We start from the raw sequence: 23,253 nt of genomic DNA on the forward strand, positions 1-23,253 counted from the left end.
ATTGCAATTGTGACTGGTTCTGTTGTGTAAGAGTTGTGGATATCTTTACACATTTAAACATTTGACAAATAAATGTCTAACAGGGTTTCCGCGGGTCCTTAAAAAGTCTTAAAAGGCATTGAATTCCTTAAAATAAAACTAAGGCCTTAATTGGTATTAAAATGTCTTAAATCAGTCTTTCGTAGGTCTTAATTTTTAAAACATCATAAATAGGATAATTTTTATTATGATTTATTTTTGTAATCTAAATAAAACATTAAAATTGATCTTTTTTTTTTTATTTAAAAAAAATAATGGCTCGCCATTATTGGTTCCGTCCCAATGGGCTCTATGCACAGCTCCACTACTTCCTGAATTTAAGGCAGCTCCTTTGTTTCCTGTCTTTCATTACTGGACGAACTGATTAATCCAGGTGTGTCTGGCCAGTTACTTAGGTCATACACACCTGGATTAATTAGTGCATCCAATCATGAAAGACAGGAAGCAAAGGAGCCTCCTGAAGTTCAGGAAGTGGTGGAGTTGTGCATAGAGCCTATTGCGGAACCAATAAAAGCATTGTTGCGGCCGGGACATTTGGGAAATGCGCCATTAACTTTTTGTTTGGAAAATATGAGCAAGTGTACATGTAACGAAAATTGAAAAATCCAGCCAAGAGTTTTCTCCAGTACCAGAGAACATAGATGAGGCACAGTGTATTTTGTGCAAGAAGTCATTCAAGCTCGGAACGATGGGAATTAAGGCAGTGGAGTCGCACATGCGAAGCAAGAAACACAAAGCTTCAAAAACGAGTTACCGAGAAACAGCCGGTATTTCTCAGTTTTGTTCCACCCTTGTCTCTGCAATGCCTCCACTTATCACCAAATCAAACATACGGTACTAAGAAAACGATACAAAGAAAAATAGCTGCAAAAAAGACTTAGCACTGGTTATGTTGTGGCTTTAAAACTGATTTGTTTTGTTCCCTGCTAAAACACAGTTTGTGAATTCGGTTAAATAATTGTTAAAATATATCTGTCATTTGTGTGTTTTTAGCTTTCTTCCTGTATGGGAAGCTTTTCAAAATTTGAAACATTCGTGCAGTGGTTTATGTTATAATAAACCTTTCGGTTAAGTTGTCGCAGGCAGGTTTTTCTTGTGTTTCTTGTGAATTTGGTCTTAAATTTTTATTTCAAGTGGCATTAAAAAGTCTTAAAAAGACTTGAATTTAACTTGCCTTATGCTGTAGGAACCCTGGTCTAACTAAAATGTCATATTTTATGCAGTTGCTTCATTTAGGGTATTGATGTGAAGTGTATTGTAGTCTTGAACATAATAAAGGATAAATATAGTTAAAATATTAAGTACATGTAACATATTTATTTTGACAATTGATAGTTAAATATAAATTAAATTCAGGTAAAGCATTAAGTAAATGTAACACCTTTCTTTTGTTAAATTATACTTTTTCTTCCAGTTATATCTACTTAACATTTTTGGTCATATCGACACAACTTTATTATTGGTTTTCACCAAGGGTTACTATTATATTGACTTAAGATTTTAATTAAATCTACTCAATTTTATCTGTCAGGATACTACATTTAGTTATTCAGATGTACTTAATTTTTTTAACTTACATTTACTAAATTCATAAGTTATATCTACTTGATTTTACAGCTTTTAAATTTACTCAATGTTTTTAAGTGTAAAAAAGCTGCACTGATTTAATTAAGTACTGTGCAGTATTATTTATTTGAGTGTATAGTCACTCTGTTGCATATGGAGTAATGTAACGAAGGTACTTTTGAATTGGGATTATTAAAATATCTGATTCTGATTCCTCTTTGTGAATGAAACGGTGCCCACCTTGAAAGAGCTCCTGAATGTGTGCATTGTAAAAAATTGCAGAGGGGAATAAAAAAAAGTCTAACTAACCAAAACTCAACCCCCTGTTGAAGACCTCTGATATATAGCATTTAATCGTTTATAGAAATTTCAAAATTAAAAATATCTAAAAGAAAATTAGAAATTGAAATAAATAATTAAAATATATTTATCATGTATTAGGTTTAGGTGAACCCACCAGTTCATAGGTCATAATTGGTAGCCCTTCCTATGACTCAGCAACAATGAAGTAGCGTTCCACCTTAAAAACGTTGGTGACCCCTGATCTAGTGTCTGTTAACCAGAAAACAGCCCAATGCATTTTAGTTGTTAAATGCTGAGACCCATTTTGTTTAGGTCAGTGGTTTCCAAACTTTTCTTACTGGGCAGCCCTTTACTTATCAGGAAAGTTTTTGTGCCCCTAATAGCCGCCACCGCAATGACTGACCAACCTTTTTAGTAGTTGAACTCCAACTACAGTAAATTGATATTGCAATAAAATAAACTACAATCTCAATTAAATCACAAAACTGCCACCTTTAAAGTGTAACTACCTTAACTGCTGACTTTGTAATAGAATATAACATAGTTATCAACACATTAAAGACAGAAACCCCCCAAAAAAGTCTTATAATCCCCCCACGTCCTCCACTTTGGGAATAAAAGGGTTAGGTTAAGCTAGCAAGCCAACATTCGTCATTGAATTATGATTTTATTTCACATGTCAAGACAACCCATCAATAACTCATAACTTTTACTTTGAAAACACAATAAATTTTGAATAAAGGTGGGAACAGAAACAGAAAAAAATGGGCTTTTCAAGGCTTGTGTTGTCAAAGTTCTCTTCACAGATTAGCTTTAGCATCATGCTAACTTTACCATTGTGCTAATGGTAAAGTTAGCATGATGCTAAAGCTAATCATGATGCTAAAGCTAATCTTTGGACAGTGAACATTGGGGTTTTGTTTTGTTATTAAGGGAAGTTCTCTTAAATGTTGTAGACAGCTGCTGAGGTATGTTACTTTTGGCATCTTCATTTAGCATAAATCTAGATTTTCTATTTCCAGAGTTTAGCCTGATAGTGGCGAAGGGGCAGGGAGAGCTACCGCAGCTTGGTAATTAATCTAAACATTATTCTATGAACCTTTAAATCATCAACATATTTAGCATTAATATTTCATCCTAACTGGGTGATTATTATTTGCAGGAAATTGAGGTGGAGAGCACTGTGTCGAAAAGGATTTATTTATGCGTATTTTAACTGCTGTAGTTTTATCAGCAACATTATTTTCTTGCTATCTTAATCTTATGATGAAATCATGACTGAGAACAAAATGTTAAACATTCCAGTCAAAGTAAAACCTCTAAAAATGAAGTGGCACTAAACGAATGATCAGCTTTGATTTTAAACTCTATCAGGACGTTACCCTGCTTTAAAAGTTTTATTTATTCTATTGGACAATAATACAATCCTTTACTATCTGAAAAGTGGGGAAGTTTAGATGCTTCAGTAGAAAGAAAGGGAAAGGCTTTTACAATACGGTGACCAGACATCCCTGATTTTCAGGGACAGAACCAGTTTTTGACCACCTGTCCCCGGCTAAAGCTGTCCCCAAATTAACCTTGTAATGAATGACAGGGGAAATGATGTGTGTAGACAATTAATACGGTAGAAAGAGAGTACAAGCATGCAGAAACTGATGTTTCTGTTTTAGATCAGTGTAAGATTGATAGAAGAGGAGAGGAAGAAGACAGAAGATTAAATGAAAGCGGAGGAAAAAGGGAAGCAGATGGAAAGAACAGTTGAAGAGAAGGGAGAAAAATCTACTTAGAATAGTATAAAGGAAAGCAGGTAGAAGTCAGCTAGAAAGAAAAGAAGGAGAGGGAAGAAGACGGAATGAGCAGGTGGAACTAATAAACACTATTGATTGGTTAATCTTATTAACCTTAGGAAATAGGAGATACATATTCCTGGATTTTACACTTGATTTTTGTTGTTTAAATATTAATATGCAAAAATGGATGAAAGCATCACTGTCCTCCGTTTCCTATTTCAATTTTCATGATATGCATTTATTGTTAGCTGGAAATGTCCCTGGATTGGATTTCAAAAAATCTGGTCACCTTATTTTACAACAGCAGCGGTGCTGTCCAGTTATCATAAAAAGTGTTTGAAGATAAAATTAAATGCACAGCAGCAAAATAATATCTACGATAAAAAAAAAAAATAAAATTAAATCCCTTTATTGCCCCACAATGGGGAAATTCACACTCTGCATTTAACCCATCCTCTTGGGGAGCAGTGGGCTGCCATAGTGCGGCGCCCGGCGATCAGTGTGGGGTTAAAGGTTATACAGTACTGGGTGAGAGAGATTTTTTTTTCATTAGTCCTTTGACAATAATGCATGACAGTTATGTTTTTAATTAACCTCTATATTTTCAAGAGGGGATCATTTTAAGATAATAAAAGTCAGCTTTGGTTTTACAATATTAGTTTTAGGCCTGAAGACCAGATTTCCTGGATGCCAAAATCAACACCTAGCCCACAGCATTTAAATTATTAGCTAGTTACAACCTTTTAGATAGTACTTCACTCCAAAACAGAACCCCTGAACTGCCTTTGAAAAGTTATCTGAGGTTTGTACCTTTTCTAAAAAGAGTGGCGAGCTAAATATGTTACGCTTAAACAAATGCCGAAAAACAACACAAGACCTTGCTGTCTAACAGACAAAAATCTAATTTAAAATACAGACCCATTTTCCAGAGTTATGTCTACTAAAAAAAGATTTGTGTGTGCACTTTGGAGACAGATATTCTAGGAAGATAAAAGAAGATTTGTGTTGTTGCTGAATCGTCGTGTCTTTAGCACCTTTTCCTGAACTACTTTAGTCAAACTTATTGAACATGGGGTTTATTGTGTAGGAAAATATTAAAAAGAGCCAAAAAAAAGGCTTGTTTTAAAGTCTTAGCCGCTGTCGTGAGAGCAGCCGTTTCTCCATAGTCACATCTGGTTTAATGTTCCAGCAGAGCAGAGGACAGGAAAAGGCACTTCAAAGTGTGGATGCCCACTTCGATTTCCTGTCGTTTTGCCCTAAGCCTTGAAAAATGAAAAGGTCTGGTAAATTCCCTGGGAAGCTTTGAGTTCTTCAACAGGAACCTGAAAGACACAAATATTACATGCGCATCATTTTTAGTGAATACCTGCAAATAAAAAAGACAATAAAATGTTTGAAAAGACTTATTTCATACTTTGAGTGTCTTACACATAGAAAAGGGTCTTCTGAGCTGTGGTTCTAGGCTCTAACCCTCAATGGGGACCTCAGGAACAACGTTTCCATTCTGTGCTATTTCCACAGAAAGTTCCTGAAACACAGAAATAAGATCAGTTAAGTATGCAGTAAACACAACTGTAAATATAGCAATTCCCTTGAATTAAACATACTATTATATTAGTTTATATATTACCTTGCTCTGACAACTTTTTTTTTCATTTATTATTTTGGCTGTTTTGATTTACCTTAAGTTGTTCATTCGAGTCATAGTTTTTACTTTCAATTTTTGCAAACAGGTAGGTTTGAAGAACATTTTAGAATTTTCTTTTAACACAAATTCATTTACCACTGCATTGAGTTGTTTAGCCTCCACAGGAATCTGTATCTGACATGGGAAATCTCCTGATTTCACTTCGTCTGTCAACACATCTAAACACGACTGGTTTGCGGCATTCTGGAAAAGAAAGGAAATATCAGGTCGGAAAACGGTTAAAACTGGACTGGTTTTCTGTATGCAAAGTGTTTACCCCTCTAGAAGTGTGTTCCTGTCACTATTAAATGTTTTCCGATCTTAAAATATATATTTCATGCAAAGGCAAACTGATGTATAAAAAGCATTTCCTAAATAATGAAAAAAAGGCTATCCAAACCAACCTGACCCAATGCAAAACAGTAACTGTTTCCTAAATCTATGGGCACAAAACACATAGTAAGAGTTTCACAGGCATTGACAACACTGTGAAGAAATTGTCTCTAACTCCTCTTTGCAAATAGATTCAGCTCATTCTCAAAGGATGGTCTCATCATTTTAGAGGCATTGAGGTCTTGACTTTGACCAGTCCATTGCCAATACCTTCTTATTGCTTTTAGAGCTAGACTCTCTGGTAAAATTTAGATCTTTTTTTTTTTGTTTGTTTGTTTTTTTCCTTTCTGTGATTTTCACTTTGGAAATGTGCCATTGAAGCACTTAGCCCTAACCTCTTTGTTATGATCACATTGACTCTAACTGAGGCGAGCTTGGCTCTTTATGTTCTTAAGAGGATGTTCTGAGCCCTTTTATGACGTTCTCGATCACTCACTGATAAACAGCTATTTGGGTCAATGAATTACTCTTGGGAAGATTCATGACTGCTCCATGTAGGGCGGGGTGATTCACTGATAAAATCTGTTACTCTATTTTTTGCTGTTGTTTATGAAGATTAAATTTAGGAAAATCGGGATTATTTCAAACTAATCCAATCCATATGCTTCCATAAATCAGAGTGAAATCAGTTTATAACTTTTTGGTCTCAGGCGAGTACTAGTGATAGAATATTTCTCAGTGTGATAACCCTAGCTGCAAACATTTTGTCAGGTTGGTTTGTAGGTTTATGACCCACATACAGAATCATACAGAGAACCAGTGAATTTTAAAGTTTTATTTACAAAAGCAGCAACAATCTGGAAGCAGAGAACTACAGGGAGTGAGTTGAACTTTCTGGTTGGTCTGAGGGCAGAAAGCAGACTGATCAGGAAGGAGCTTGTTGATGAAAACTGATGATTGACTGATTTGAGGAAGTGGAGGCTCTATAGGGGTTTGATTCAGTGGGTTTTTAAGACTGTACCCCAGAGGTCTAGAAGAATGTGAGTGAGTATGGAGAGTGTTGGTGCATGCAAGAGACGTGGTGCTGGACGAAGACGAAGACTGAGAGCTGTCTTAGAAATGTTCTTGGGTGTGCAGCAACACGAGTCGGCTCAGCCACCAGCAAAGATCCTCTCTGTGACAGGAAGCTCACTCATGCCAGGAAAACAGAAAATCTCAAGAGGTCCTAAGAAGTTTTTTTTGTATTTTCTTTGTTTCTTGTGGAAAAACTATTTTTTTTTTTGTCATTGTTGAAAAATTTTTTTTTGCTTGTTCAAACCAGAAATACACACAAAAGCAACCTAATTTTGGTCACACTTGGTTTCCACCAAAAGGGCAAAGGAACAATTGAAGAAATTAGGGGTGCTTATATGAAGTATAAATTCAACCGCTTTTTACTCAAGATAACACAAATGTTAAAACTAGATAGAATTTAAGGTTCTCACCTCCTCTGTAGGAGCAGCAGGAGCCTCAGCATGTGCAGCAGCAGCAGTAGCAGAATCAGAGGACTCTATTTGGGTGGTAAATGTGTCCCCTGTTCTCTCAGTTTCCTGAATGTTAATAAAAGGGAAAAACAACTTCTAAATGAATAAAACAGCTTAATGACAGATTTTTTAAAAACTTTTATTTTTTATTTTTGTTTGTTTCTTTGAACAATTTTTAATTCAACCATGAATTAAAAGCATACACATCCCCATAAACTAGACTATGAATTGCTGCGATGCATGGACTCTACAAAACAAAAAAATTATAACCCACTAAAAGTAGTGCTGTAAATGTTTCACTGCAGGTTATGCCAACATATTGGTATAAAATAGTGTGGCGCTGATGCCAATTTTTGGCCCCGATACCTGGCTGTGCAGTATCGGCCGATACCATACCGATCTGTGTGTGTATACATGAAGAACTGCATACTACTTGGATGTAAAATAATTACCATGATGGCTTTGTCAAGCTGCTGCCTACCTTTGTGAAACAGAAAAAAGACAAAGTGAATCCAGTAGATATTTTTATTGCCTACCTGGAATGGGTGACAATAATTGGATTGTTGCCCTATTTGTCTGTACTTGCCGATACCGATACCACCATTTTAGTGCTGTATCGCGGCCCTACCTGATACTGGTATCAGTGCAACACTAGTATAAAACCTTAATACAGCAGCACTATAATGACTGCAGACATATTTCGGAGAATATAAAAAAAAATATAACAAAAGAGCAAAGAAAAAAAACAGTTTTGATTGTTTTTACTGTCACTACCACTTCACAGTGATAATTGAATGTGTCTGTTAATTTGATATGGTTTGTGCCTGATACTTTTTTGTCTATTTTAGCTGGAAAGCATGTTTTCTTTTGAATTTATTAAAAAAGAGAGAACACAATGGATATTATGGATGATATTATTCCTTATAAAGCATAACATTGAAATCGCTTCGTAGAAATCTCACCAGCTGGACAATTGGAGAGGATGAAACAGCATCATTCACTGCAGAGACAGATTCAGTGACAACAGATTCATGGACCGGCAGGTCAGCAGCTTCCTAAGAGGTAGAAAAAGAGTTTCAGAAGAGAAAGTTTCTCATCTTCGGGACTGTGACTAATTAAAGTAATCAAATCAAACCAGTTCACTGTTGTGGCATTGTATATCAAAAAGCATACAGCAAAATAAGATGGCAACAGCACAAAAAAAATGACAAAAACAAAACTATCAGTCTCCTTGTTGTACTTTCACTGCCAGGGTGCAGTTTCTCTGACCAGCATAGAGCTCAGAAATCTCTGATGAAATTTCCTACATCATGAACAGAACTTTGACACAACAGCTTATTTTCGCTTTGGTCATGTTACTTTGATCCAAAATTTTAAATTATTGTTTTTGTAGTGAAATCAACTAACATAATATAAAGTCCATCAGACAGCAACAGCTGATCCAAAACACTGCTGCCTGTGTTCTCACTAGAACTAAGAAAGTAAAGCACATCAGCCCAGTTCTGAAGTCCTTCCATTGCCTCCCTGTAGCTCAGAGAATAGACTTTAAAATCCTTCTGTTAGTTTATAAATCATTGAATGGATCAGTACCTAAATAAATAACAGATTTGTTGTCAGTGTATCAGACCACTCAGGTCTTCTATTTCAAGCCCACTCTGTACATCCAGAACTAGAAGCAAACATTGAGAAGAAGCATTTAGTTCCTATGATCCATTTCTCTGGAAAAAACTCCCAGAAGGCTGTAAAAGTGCTGAAATCCTGAATTCTTTTAAGTCAAATTTAAAAACCTATTTTGATTCGACTTGCCTTTGACTGTTGAAGTTAAACTGTTAAATGAGGTATCATTAGTTTAAGTTTGTGGTCCACCTGTTTTATTTATTTATTCTTTACTACCTGCTTTTATCATGTTTTTTATATTCACTTGCTTTTATTCTGTTTTTAATTTTCGCTCTGTTTTATTGTGTAGTAAAGAAAGTATGTGAAAAAGAATTCTTTGCAATACCTCTTTGGCTTCAACAAAAGGGAGATCAGCTTCATCCATTGGACTTTCAGTTATAGCATTCAGCACCTGTGGAGATAAAAGGCTGCCATGTCACAGTCTAATAAAGCAAGCAAGAAAGAGAAAATCTGAATTTATCTGTTTTCCTTTCATTATATTTTTGGTAATAATTACAATGGAATGGAATGGAAAGGTTCTTACTGTTGGGATTTCCAATGATGATACGGGAACATCCTAAGGACATAAAAAGAAGTCTGTTGTTGGCTTTGATAGCAATAGAAGCTATGGAAACTACAACAAACACTAGAAAATTTGCAAATTATGTATTTAAAGAGAATTGTGGATATAGATTTCTGTGGTGGCACCTCTGCTGCTGTAACAGGCTCAACACTGAGTGCAGCCAAGTCTTCTTCAGCCACATCTTCCACTTTCTCCTCTCCCTCCTCAGGCAGCTCCAACGGACCAACCTCTACCCCATTTTCAGCCTCCACTGTTTCTATGACCGCCTCCTCCACTGATCCAGTATCTTCAGCAGGAGATTTGTCACTGGTAAGATCTTCTACCTCTCTATCTTCAGCTGCTTCTTTTGCAGACTCTGATATGCTGACTTCTTCAGTGATGGCCCCCTCCAGTTCCAGCTTAGCCTCAGCGTCTTCTTCTGCCAGGGTTTCAGCCTTTTCACTGTCTGCCTCACAGATTTCATATGTCTGCAAAGGCAACAAGATAAAATATGTTCAATTAATCAAGATCACCTAAGGAGTCCAGCTAAATACTGACTGTGAGAAGCTCTTAGAAATAATAGAATTACAGTAACACTGAATTACTTTATATTGCAGGACCAGCTAATCTGAGGCTATAAACCAAAGAACTTACATGATCTGTCTCTTTTTGTATTATTTCATTGCATTCTGTCTGATTCTGGAAAAAAGACAAACATTTGTTAAATTTCTATAAAAAGATGGTTGAATATATAAACTGATCTGTTAATGGATTACTGAATAGTGATGAACAAACATTATTACTTAAAGGTATTTAATCAAGAAGAGCTAATGGAACAGACCTGGTCTATAAATACTGGTGACTTAATGCTGATTTTACACCACCTTCTCAGCTTTTAGTAATAATAAAGAGGTTTAGCCCCATTTCTGAGCTAACAGCTTTCTATTTATGCGTGTTGGTTGCCTTGCAAAAGAAAGTATCCAGATTTCTGCTCTAAGGTCCTATTATGACAATTTTTAAACAAGGTAAATGTTTTTTACTGGATTTTTTTATGCAGCACATTGTCATGTTTTTTTTTTATTTTTTTACCAGTTTTAATGTAGATTTGCTGATGGATTTGTTAGGTTTTATAACCCAGTTTTGGTCACGTCTAAACTGATGTGATTATTGTTGGGAGCTGGAGAAGTTCCATCACTCTCCAGCAGAGTCCGCCATGGATCCTCCTGAGCTGAGCCTTCGACACACCTGAGGCGCATCTCATCATCAGAGGATCCACAGTATATAAGCTGTCTTCAGACCTTGCCTCGACGCCGCAGTGTTAAATCCAGTTGGTTAGCACCTAAGCCTAGTATCTTCTGAGAACCTTTGTTGCCATTGAATCCAGACTGGATTCTAACCCTTTGTCTCTGCTTTCATGAAACCTGTCTTTCTCCTGTGAAGCTCTGGAAGAGCTTAACCTGCCGAGCCTGCCCTCTGAGCCAAACCTGAAGACTCTTCTCTGGATTCCCATGCAGCTCTGGACTAAGAGCTGGAAACTCAGAACCAAGGTCTGCCTTCACGCTAGAAGTCAGACGCTGAAGCAGTTATCGGACTCTGCTGAACGAAACAATCTCTGGACCCCAACAGTTCCTCCCTCAAGGCTTTATCAGGACTCCTCAAGGTACAAACCAGAAAACCTTAAAACTCAACCTCAACGGAGCCTACGCTAACTGAACTGTCTCCCACACAGACTCCAGTGAACCAGCCCCCCAGGCCTGAACCAGTACCAGTGTTATTTCCATGTGCTTGTGAAACAATAAACCTGTTAAACTTTTATTCTGTCTCCGTGGTGTTCTGCATCTTGGGCCTCTCAGTAACCCATCATGACAATTATGACCTCACAGTTAACACTAGTTTACTCTTTGATAAGCAGAGAAGTTTATGACTGACTCATACTACATGTTGTCCAGGTTCACAATTAAGCCCATACCATAACCTACCTCCACTGTGCTTGATCATTGTGATGTATGTTTCCAGATGATGATGAATTGTTTGGGTGCAACTTTGTACACCTGCCAATTGTTTTCTTTTCTTTTTTTTTCTTTTTTTTTAGGAATAAATGTTTGAAAATTCATCAGGAAAAAAATCAGTCCCCTTTAAGGAGCAAAGAGAATTTCCCATGACCTTATTGGTTACTAGATTGGTATACTTTAAAGTTTTCTTTAGACACAAGCACTGATTTGACTTCAAATAAAAATAAATATATCAAATTTAGACCTTAGAAAAACCTGATCTACTATACTCTCACTTGCCTTATCCACATTTGGCTTATTACAAAATATGTGTGGTTGATTTGTGTCATCAGACAGTAAAACTAGTGTTTTATGTGACAATTAAATATCTATCTTAGATTTACTTCAGCTTCAGAAGCAACCTCTGCTGGAGCTTCTTCTGGGGCTGCAACCTGTGAAGAAGAAAGGGCAGCAAATTTATTCTCTATTGTCAACAAATAAAATAGCCTCAAAATTAATATGCATATGTATCCATCACAACCAATTTTCATAAACAAAAGCAGATCCTGTTTGCAAAGGCCACTCTTATATAGGCTAACAAGCACTTCAAGCTGTTCAACAACATTACCTCAAACACTGAAGCTCAGCTCCTTTCTGACATCTTAAAGGTCAGGCTTCAGGAGTGACGCAAACCGGACTTTCTAAAATTGTGCGAAACAAGTTTCCACACATTTTTTTCAGCCTTACTTTAGCTGTGATGGATGACCTAAAGGCATTTAACAGCAAATAAAAAATCCCAGTGAGATTCTTGGCAGGTTTTCTGTGTCCCTATGCAGAAATGCATGCCAGATTTAGCTCTCTAACTTGAGCTCACAGTTTTGCACAAACACAAAAAGCCAATGAACTTTTCCTTGAAATGTTTTGCTTGCTACATTTTGGAAAAAGGGGAAGAACAACCAACGTTTCTTATGAAATCTTGCAACCAATTGAATTCTGGGAAAGGGTTACTCCCTCTCTTTACTTCTTTGTATGTCTTTTAATGTCAGATTTTTGAATCTGCCTTTTAAATGAACTAATTTTCTCCAGGTTAATTTCCAGATGGAATATTTAATCAGTATTTATTCACAAATGCACATTCTTAAAAAGCACCCAAAATGCAAAACTGTATTAATATTCTTTTTTTTAAGCCATGAAAAGTATTCTTATACCACTAGGTTTTCCTGGCTTAATCTTGAAACTAAATCTAATTTATCAATGTCTTAATTCTAAACCCTTGTTCATTAATTGCCTGAATAACAGCAGCATTGCAAAAAAAAATTGATCAGTTCATCATTTCAAAATCTGAAAAAACTGCTTACAAATTCAAATACATTAGAATTAGCCAAAAAATGAAATAAGTCCATATAAAATCTAATAATTTTACTCACCTTTCAAATATTTATTTAGAGCATTTATTTTTATAAAATAGACTGTTTATCAGAAAATCAGTATTACTTCTATTGGCTAATTTAAACTAAGCCAGGCTACATGCTGGCAATGAATGAGTTAAAACTATTTAACAGGTCTGTCACTTATTTACCATTAACTGGACAACAGGCATTCTGCAGATCACACGAGGGACCTTGCAGTCAGATGTCAATATTAAATTCTTTTATGAACATTGGCCAGATATTAACATCATATTTGGCAGTTTTTTCAAGATATTAATCTTAACAAGTGTCTTAAATTGCTTAATTAAAATGCATTTTTCTTCCATTCTCTCCTGATCTGTTGTGCCGAGAATTATCTGCCTGGCGAGAATTACCTCCCCTGTTGCTGGAGCGAACATCACCCTAAACTCACACCCATTGATGAGAAAACGGATTAAAATATAAACGAAAAGGGAGAAAGGGAGATCTTAAACATATTCTTATTGTTTTCATATTTCTTATACATGGATGCCTTAAAATTGATAGTTTGGGTAGACAGATAAATTCGAATTAATAGGTTGTATGGAGACAAGTTTGAGTCGATGAGCTACAGTCAGTGTGCGATGAATAAAGTCTCTACTCAGTGGATGCCAAATCCTGATTTTTCTATCAACACCATTCTAGATCATTTCTGACACTTTATTTGTTTACTTAGAACCTGGAACCTGATGAAGAATCCCTCTCCTCCTTATTTTCACATTTATTGTCCCAGACTTATGAAATTCATACCACAATCACAGAGAACAGGTATGATTATGTGGAGAAACTTGCATAATTGTAAACATTATTTCTCAAACTAAGCAGGGGAGGGAGATCTCACCAACTTAGAAACCGGAACCTGCGGAAGATTCCCTCCCCTCCTTATTCTCACATTCCCTCAAATCGTGTTGTCTTTGCCGGTCAGCCGTGATGCTGTTCAGAACACCTTCACCTGCTCCGCTGGCTGCGCCACTGAGGTTGAAATCGAAATCGCATGAACCCTCTGGGCCACCATAATTTGCTCAGGCTACTCGTAAGCGGACAGCCTGCCAAATGTTGAAAGGGCAATATTATTGCAATTACTGTTGATATATGATATATAAATTTACATATTTAGTAAAAAAAAGTGTCACAGAGGATGGTATGGGGGAATGTTCATTTAATAAGGTGGATGATTTTTAAGATTTTTTTAGGAAGAGGGATGCCATCCCCCACTCATTCCCCTCAACTCGAGTACTAATTATCCTGTGTGGAGACTGTGACCTACAGTAATGCATGGTGTTTTCAGCCAACCCTTTTGATTTCCTGCAAGCAGTTAAATGACCAGCGATGCCGAAAACAAAGTGCAGCCAAGTGTGTTGAGCCATACTGGCAATCACAGAGAAGCTCATGAATATTAGAAACTTTCAGTGTCTAATCATAAATAATTTAACTTTGACTTGTGCCAATCCCCTTCTAAATGTCTAAATGTAGGACAAATCTACTTTATGCAATATCCTTCCACTTCTCATTTTTAGTCCTGCTTAAGTGTGATGATAAAAGCATTCAAATCTGTATCTATCCTGCAAGTAAAGGCAGCCTAAAGAAAAAGAGCAAAGTAAGCAGAAATAGCTACTTTAAGATATAAACCTCATGTTACATGTGGTTTAATAGACAAAATGATTGGGTGAGATTTAAAGCTGTTTATATGCTGTTAAACGTACACACATGTAAAGGTAGCCACACAGAAACTTCATCCTCTCTCCAGAAAGCACAAGGGGAACTGAATGTGCAGAACTGTGCATGCATAAAGCCTCAGTTAAATTCAGCTACACCTATAACTGTAACAGCAGCAGCTTTAAAATTTATTTAATAAGGGGGAAGGAGGTAAAGGTGTTTCTTATTATTGTAACTTGTGAAAAGAAAGCCGTCAAAGATGCTATAACAAAGGCAAGAGTTTGACACCTGCTACTTAGATTTCTGCGGAGGTATAGGCTTGATCAATCCTCTGGGATTCCCTGGACAGACCATCAATCAGAGTTGGGTCCTAATAGTCCTGTTGGAGTTTTTACTCATAACAACAACAAAATCAATGAAAAATTAAAAAGCAGCTAGCTTTGTCAGGATTTTGGCGTTGATGTCTGGTCTTATTATTCATTTAAATCACCTGCCAAGCTCTGACCTGTTCTCATTACTGCCCATCTGATCAACCTTCTTCAGTCTTTATTTAACCAGCCTTCAGACCAGTCATCAGTGCCAGATTATTTCAAGCCAGTGGTATCAAAATTTTAGAGCATTCCTGTGTTTCTGATTTCCTGATCCTCAGAGATGGGAAGTAACGAAGTACAAATACTTCGTTACTGTACTCAAGTAGATTTTTCTGATATTTTTACTTTACTTTACTACTTATTTTTATGATGACTTTTTACTTCTACTCCTTACATTTTTACACAAATATCTGAACTTTCTACTCCTTACATTTTAAAAAATTGGCTCGTTACTTTAGTTTTGAATCATTTCAATGGAGTTACCGTTAGTATTTTTCACGTCATCAATACCAAATTCAATCTAATTGGATGGGAATCTACGTTGCATTTGACGCACCACTACAAGATGAATCGACAGATTCGGCGGTATTAATTAGCGGCAAATCATTGCAGCTTGGTGGCGGTGGCGTTTGCATAGTAGTATGGACGACGAGATGATTGAAAATGAACACAACGGAGATCTAGTCCTATTGGCAGACATCCATTTAAAATGTAGGCAACGGCATGAAAAAAGTGGTTTCTACTTTTACTTTTATACTTTAAGTAAATTTACAAGCCTGTACTTTGTTACTTTACTTGAGTAAAGAAGTTTAATCAGTACTTCCACTTTTACCAGAGTATTTTTTAACACAAGTATCTGTACTTTTACTCAAGTACGGAAAGTGAGTACTTTTGCCATCTCTGCTGATCCTGACTTATTCTGCCTGTGGACCTCCTAGTCTGCCTGTCCCGGTTCTGATCGGTTTGCCTCACCTGTCCTCAGTGTGTACCAAACCTGGAACTCTTTTCCTGACTCCATTCTAGATTCTCTCTTTTATTTGGGTCTCTATCTCCTGGCTCTAACTACTGAGCATGTCACTGACATTGGCTTTGGTTTCGTCCTCTGGATTATCCTGCCTATCTTTGTCTGGCTGGTTCTGATCTCCTGCCTGTCTTCCGACCATGGATACATTAGCATCTGGGACTCTCTGGACGGCGCCCGCTGTGTCGTGTTGACAGCCGACCGGCTGGAAGCAGCCTCGCCCTCTGGGCTTGGACTGAACTATAAGACCAGGTTAGTGACTCACACATTCATTATCATCCAGAAAGACGTGGTCACTAACCTGTTATCTCCTCCTACCTTAGACGCTGCTCATTGTGGTTCTGTTTCCAATAAATGTTTTGAGAAATCTGTTTATCCCCATTTTATACTGGATCCTATTGTTCTAAACCTGACAAGCTTCTGTCGAAAAACTTTGAAAGACTTTTTAGTCTTGCGTTGTTGATAAGTATAAAAAAATTATAAGTATAAAAAGTTGTGCTTCTTTGCAAGCAAAATACCAAAATAAACAACAAAAAAGTAAAAATGTATCAACGCATCCAGATAAAATGTAAATTTGGTGATGCAAACAAATGCAATTGCCATTGAGCCAATTCAAAGGGAACCAGTCTAACCAGGAATGCACAATCAGTGGTATAATAGCATGCCTGGATATGTGTTCAGACAGTTACCAAGGCATCTGACGGTCATTACAGTAAATATAATAAAGGTCATCTGAAAGAAAAAGCAACAAGGAAGAATTAGGATGACAAATGTGTGAGATCACCTCTGTCCCCAATGGTTCCAACGTGGGGCAACTGTTATATCTTTTTGTCCCTTATGTTAACTACAGGGCTCACATCACACTCAGAATGCTTTCCTACCAGACTCCTTTAGGTGCTGTTAATGTAATGTATAAGTAAGGCATCCTCTATGTCTGTTAATCTTCACTCACCATTTTGACTACAAATTTGATGCAAACACCTGGATTTCCTTTGATGGAAATGACTCGATTAAATTGTCTCTGTAAATTGCCTTGAGATGATGTGTTATGAATTGACACCATATAAATAAACTGAATTGAATTGCATTTTCTAGAAACTGCTTGTTGCACGTCAATTCACTCTTTTCCTCTTGTAACAGTTTCCTGCATGTTGATTGCCTAAAAGATACCCATCACTGGTCTGCAAGTGAGCCAGGTTTTTGTGCTGGTATTAAGAATGAGCAGGTGAAAAATAACCTATTTTATTACCTCAAAGACAGCTTCTGATTCAGAAACAGAAGATTCAGCTTCCTGTGCCAGATCATCTTCAACTGTAGAGGGCTTCACTGGAGGACTACTTTCAACTGGGCCATCTTTACTGACATGTGCTGAATCTACAACTTCATCCCCCACTCTGGATTCCACATCCAACTCACAGGAAGCTTGTTCCAACAGCACACCACCAGACTCTACTGTAGCTATCTCATCATGGACCTCTGCGGCATCTTCTTTCTCAACAGGCTCTGGTTCCTCTTTTTGAGGTTCCACTAAGGGGATAGAGATGGGAACAGCCTGTGGAAGGTTTTCACGATTGGGCGGTGCAGTTTTAGCTGTGGGTTTAGCTGCTTTTTTGAGATTTGTTATAGGAGGTGGCCTAACTGCAGTCCCTGAGCTGGTTTTGATTGGTGGATTTGCTGCATGCTGCTCCTCCAGTGCTCTCCTTTGGGCTTGCTGAAACAAGAAAAAACAGAAATATACTGTAGATGAGGTCGACTAATAATGCAATGCTAAACAGAACCACTAAAGCTAGTTTTAGGTGTTTGATGAAGTATTTTGTTTTGATAATCATTAGATTTATATATGTTTTAATTTATACCCCTTTTTACATGTTGTCATGTAGCAACCGCACACTTAGATGTATTTATACAGATTTTAGTCAATGCATCAACCCAAATATCAAGCCTGTGGAAAGGAAGAGAAACTTTAAAAAGCATAGTGCGTCCTTTCAGGTAAAACTCCCTTTGCTCTGACTCCGCAAATTAAATTCCAGGGGCAGTAATTCTCCTCAATGTTGCCTATTGATCCTACTACCGGCCACCTGTGCGAATTTTATTATCACAATTAATGTGTCTAAACTATGAATGACTGGGAGGTTCATTAGACAAAATCAGCTTTCAAAAGGGACCATGAAGACTAAGGAGCAGACAAGTCAACAGGAGCGGTGCTCCTTGTTTGGGTGCTCTAAGTGCGAATGCCCACATAGTACAGGAAAGTATATTCTTTTTTTAAGAACAAAATATATCAAGAAGGTTCATCCTGCTTCTGTCCTTTCAGGTGAGCTTTCAGATGTGGAAAGCATCGGCTGGTCTGACTTTGCAGGAGAGGCGGACAGGAGGCAGACAGATTAGACCTCAATTCTAGAATTCTTAAGAAAGCCACATTGCAGATGAGTTCCAGAAAGTATGGAAGCACGTGGATTAATCATCCATTAAAAGAAATCGATGATGTTAGAAGGAAATGTCTGATTTTTCAGGAATTATGACACAGGAGGCCTGTGTCAATGTTTCCCAATGAAATCAAAGAATTGTACTGAATGTCCCTCCCTTTGTGAACGCTTTCCTGATACATAAGTGAAGTTCAATTTGAACTCTTCACAGTATTCATCTTTCTTATGCCAGGTTATTGTACCTGTGTAGAAGCTAAAAAAAGGCCAAAAAATTATTACTAATATTTAACAGTTATTTGGTTCCAGTATCAAATGATCAAGGATAATGGAACAAGTTCCCCAGCAAACATACCAAGACATTGACTTTCACCTAAACCTAAACTCGGGAGTGGTGGCCTTGTGGTTAGGGCATTACGGTTGGATCCCAGAGGTTCTGAGTTCAATCCCCACTCCTATGGACTGCCACTCTGGGTCCCTGAGCAAGACCCATAAACCCCAAACACTGTTCCCCAGGCGCCGCAGAGTGGCAGCCCACTGCTCCTCAAAGGGATGGGTTAAATGCACAATGCTGAATTTCATTGCTTTGTACTTATGACAGTGTAATCACAATTAAGTTGATTCTTCTTCTTCTCTTCTTCTTCTAAACTTGTTAAAGTCAGTAGCATCAAAACATGAATTAACAAGAGGTGAACAGTGGAAATTGAAAACCTGCAGACATCTACAGCACAGGTGAGATAATCCGTTAACTGTATTACTATCAATCTGAAGCAAAAATTCCCATTAAAACCTGCTGAAGGTAATTGTTGAAATAAAATGTCAATAAGGTCCAAGCAGCATTGATAATTTTGGAAGGTAATCTTTTTAATGAGTATAATATAGGAGTAAAAGCCTAAAACTGATTGTACTTTCTAAATGCCCTCATAGAGCACAGCTACTAATACTACTAGTGAAATTCAGCTCATTCTAGCTCTTGCAGGAATACAAGGTAGGCCATATTTGTCAGTTCCAACATATTTTTCAGCTTTGGACAAAACCCCCTCAGGCCTCAATGGAGATTTTAGAAGAGCAGACCACTGGAGGGTGGGGCCAACTGGGATTGGGCCCAGCAAAGCTAGTTAGATAATGGGAGCTAATTAGTTGAATCAAAATGGTCCTGACAGGTCTGGTGAAGCGGGAAGAGAAACCGTGCGAGTCAGCAGCACTCATGGGTGCCCTGCGGGCCAGACAGGGAGTCTAATCACTTCATAATCAGGTTATAATCACTCCCAAAAAATGCTTTTGTTAGGCCGAAAGCCAGCTCGGCATTGCTAGACCTGTCGTGCAGGCCAAGAGTGCCTGTGTGTGTGTGCGTGTCTTTTCCAGCCAAGCACCGTCAAAACACTCCCTGTGTTAGTGATGTCCACATAACTGAACTTGATATTTAGCAACCAACTGGACTCTGAACAAGACATGAACAAATGATTAAGACCTAAAGTTAGCTCTATAAACCCTGAACCATTGAATAATTATCAGAACATTTTTATCTCCATTTAACAATCTGCCAAATGAACAAAGTAGCAATTTTAATAACTTTTATTGAATATTTGATACATTAAGCTTCATCGTGCTATTTATTATACAGTTTCTGTTCACTGCATTATTCTTTTTGTTTACATCATGTTTTTTTAAGAAATAAAGCATCACAGTAGCTGTGCAAACAACAGGCTGAGCACAGAAAACATCTAAAGATCCCACAAATCTACTTTACTGTAAATTTGGGTGGCTGCCCTTCAAACGGCAACATCAATGCCCAGGCTGCCACTTTTGTTCCTAAAGCTGCATTTCTTCTTAACTCCTAACGAACCTTCATCTGTCCCACTCACCAACATGCAAAGATGTAAGCTTTACGTATGTATGCATGTGAATATGTTATGTAAGCAGGAGATATGTTTGGCGGTATGTAGATAGATGGACTATGTGGTTGTGTGGATATGTTTCAATACATAACACAAATATTCCGTTCCATAGCATAATTTAAATAATTTTTTATTAATTTTTAATTGCCTCTATGAACGTCTTTACTTCACTGTGCCATGGAATTGCTCTTGAATTGAAACTCATGTTTTAAATATGGTACACATGGCATTACAGGGGTTAGAGAACAGTAAAATATAGTTATGAAAAGGTAACTGCTGTCAGCACAAAGCCGGACATGACTTAAGGAGCCATTTTGAACTTAGAGCCATTTGTTGACTGTGAAAACCAGAAAAATTGTATGCATTCCAAAGCCCTAGCAGTTTATTTCATCAATGAAGACATGTTTAAAAAAAGCACTGATGTGGTAATAAGAAGGACAGACTCTGACATTAAGAGGGGCATAAAAGCTCTAAAAATAAATCCTGTTGCCTGCAAACACTCATAATTTGATTGGTTTGTTATTTTACCTAATAAAGAATGTAAATGCTAATAGACAATTAAAAGGCATGTATTTATTACTTAAGGTTATTTTTGATTTGTTATCCATGGACAGGTGTCAGAGTAATCCCAATACAAAATGTATACAAGCAAAGCTAAGGCATTAGAGATGTTTCTATTCCATGATAATTTGGTCAAATTATAAAAAAAAATCTAAAAGATTTCTTTCTAATCAGTGGTTGTTTGAATATGGAGAACTGTTGCTCCAACGTATCGAGAACAGAATGTATATTAATTCAATGTTTTTCCTGGCCTTCATCAGAAAGGACAACTTCTTTAATACATACTTGGGAATGGTCCTTTAATGGCTTCTTTCCAAGCTGAATTTCAAACTACTTCCACCATTTTGGAACCTGCAGTACATTTCTGCCTCGCCTAAGTTTAATAGTGCTCAGCAAAAATGATGAACAATAATATTAGCCAAAAAAAACCCCAATGATGTATCTCTAGTGATTAAAATATTTTTTAAAAATGAAAAAGATCTGATAAAATCCTAAATGATAACAAACGAAGTACAGAATCAGAAATACTTTAATAATCCCACAGGGAAATTACTTTTGTTAAGGTTTTTCCTCTACATTAAAAAGGGTAACCCATACAAACTGAGTGAAAAAGTTTCTATAATACTATGTACTGTAATTGTAAATGAGTTGGTATTGACAATGCTTGTTGGGTTTGAGTGCATTCCATGCCATTACTATATCAAATGACTCAAAAAACTTTTCCTAAAAAGAATAACAGCCTATTTTCTATCTATCTTCTAATTCAATCATAGAAACATTACCTTATGCCAACATAAATTGAGGAGAACCATGATTATGGACAATAAGACAAACATTTACAAATTACATAAAATTTTCTTTGGCCATCGAAATGCATACTTTTTTAATAATGAAAAATAGTACAGCAAGAGAGATTTTTAGGTATTTGCATGGAAAAAAAATATCTTATCATGAGTTCTGCCCATGACAGGAATGAGAGTCATTGAAACATATATACATATTGAGCTAAATATTAGTAATTAGGTTTTATATTTGCTCATATTTTGCCCTTTTTTTTCTTAAAGATCTGCAAAACACTTTAATATGACTGGCTTGGTGGATGTAAAGAACAAGGTGTAGAGAAATTGATATTTTTGCTAAAAAAAAACTACCGGTAATGATTTTGCTGTGTGAGGACTGGAGGAAATCTTTGCTCTGGGAGTAAACATAGCTTCTGTGTTACTTTCTCACTCATACAGATCTCCCCTCTGCCACACCCACTATGTTTCCTTTAAGCACTCAATATTCAAAAGCTCCTCTTTCCTACCGAGGCAATAGGAAGGAACCTGGAATCTTATAAATTAGTTTCTACAGACATAATATAGGGTTCTGCTTTTGTTAATTGTAGATTTTCTTAGTCTTTGCACAGGTTTAAAAAACCCTGTTTAAGTTAGAAGAAAAAACAAGCAAAGTACAATTTTTTTTGCAGTCTCTTCATGACTCAAAGGGCAGGCAAAATCTCTCCATCTTAAACAGAAAAAGCGATTTCCTCTTTGAAAAATAGAATATATTATGGGGAATGTTGTGATTATCATCTAGTTCGGTTACATTTAAAAAAAGATAATGTTAGAACTGTAAATATACAGTCATATATTTATATTACTATCTTTTTTAAATGTCTTTATTACTGTTTTCAAGGCAGCACTTTAAAAAAGAATTAATTGTCTGAGCTTTTTTAAATGAAATATTTTTTTTTGTTTACACTCTATGTATACAAAATGACAAAATAAAATTGTCTTGAGTCTAAATTTAAAAACAAGCCTTAACATTTTGTTTTACCTCTACCTTCTACATAAAGAAGGTGCTTTTTTTCACCTCAAAAAGGAAAGTTTGAGTTTTTCAACCACAAGTGACTCATTATTTCAGGAGAAAACTAAATAATTAAGAATAAAAAAAAAACACACATGATTTATCTTGCTGATAAATCATTTTAGTTGATAAAAAGTACACCTGTCTCTACTCACCACCCTCCTCATGCGACGCTTGTTCTTCTTCCTCTTGCTTGGCATTTTGGGTGCGCTGTTGGGAAAAAAAGAAGAACCAAACAGAATAAGTAAATCCGACAAAAAGGCAGAACGGGTAATGTAGATGTTTATAAAGCTTTCTATGTTTCACTCCCATTTTACCTTCAGGCAGAACCTATAGGAGGACTGGGGTGGAAGATGGGGGGAGGGAAAAGACGCGCGCATGCGCTGTGACGCGCGCTGGTTACATGTTTTCAAGGGACGACCTACCTACGTTTGGGACGATGCATGGTGTTATGTAAGCCCTCAATCAAAACACTGAGAAAGTCAGATGGTTTTGTCGCATTTGGACCCTTTTTTTTTTTTAGCAGAAATAGATTTTCTGCACAATCATAAACTTCAGTTAACATCATGTATAAAAG

At 36.8% G+C, this 23,253-nt stretch overlaps 1 protein-coding gene across 3 annotated transcripts; it reads right to left on the reverse strand.

Moving 5' to 3' along the window:
- Positions 1 to 2,555: 2,555 nt before the first annotated feature.
- On the reverse strand, positions 2,556 to 22,981 carry si:dkey-164f24.2 (fibrous sheath CABYR-binding protein). Of its 3 annotated transcripts, none has more exons than XR_005282541.1 (12): positions 22,832 to 22,981; positions 17,196 to 17,657; positions 11,855 to 11,902; positions 10,114 to 10,158; positions 9,606 to 9,947; positions 9,442 to 9,474; positions 9,244 to 9,309; positions 8,204 to 8,296; positions 7,203 to 7,307; positions 5,482 to 5,589; positions 5,113 to 5,226; positions 2,556 to 5,020 (listed from the first exon to the last, which is right to left on the reverse strand). XR_005282541.1 is itself a non-coding variant. In XM_038305836.1 (12 exons), the coding sequence occupies exons 1-11, from the start codon at positions 22,874 to 22,876 to the stop codon at positions 5,164 to 5,166; spliced, it is 1,410 nt and encodes a 469-aa protein (XP_038161764.1). In that variant the 5' UTR covers positions 22,877 to 22,981; the 3' UTR covers positions 2,556 to 5,020; positions 5,127 to 5,163. The 3 variants fall into 3 exon arrangements, 2 of the variants coding, with proteins under 2 accessions (XP_038161764.1, XP_038161765.1); XM_038305836.1 differs by having other exon boundaries at positions 5,127 to 5,226; XM_038305837.1 differs by lacking the exon at positions 10,114 to 10,158 and having other exon boundaries at positions 5,127 to 5,226.
- Positions 22,982 to 23,253: the final 272 nt, after the last annotated feature.

The sequence above is a fragment of the Cyprinodon tularosa genome, unplaced genomic scaffold (genome assembly GCF_016077235.1).
Source record: "Cyprinodon tularosa strain WSP-4 unplaced genomic scaffold, ASM1607723v1 ctg567, whole genome shotgun sequence".
NCBI lineage: Eukaryota > Metazoa > Chordata > Actinopteri > Cyprinodontiformes > Cyprinodontidae > Cyprinodon > Cyprinodon tularosa.

Excerpts from the sequence above, each read along its gene's own strand:
- si:dkey-164f24.2 (XM_038305836.1), bottom strand. The coding sequence starts at position 22,876 with ATGCCAAGCAAGAGGAAGAAGAACAAGCGTCGCATGAGGAGGGTG. Across the intron at positions 17,658-22,831 it reads AGCGTCGCATGAGGAGGGTG|CAAGCCCAAAGGAGAGCACT; the intron begins GTGAGTAGAGAC and ends TTCTTGTTTCAG. Across the intron at positions 9,475-9,605 it reads AGCCTGTTACAGCAGCAGAG|GATGTTCCCGTATCATCATT; the intron begins GTGCCACCACAG and ends TTATGTCCTTAG.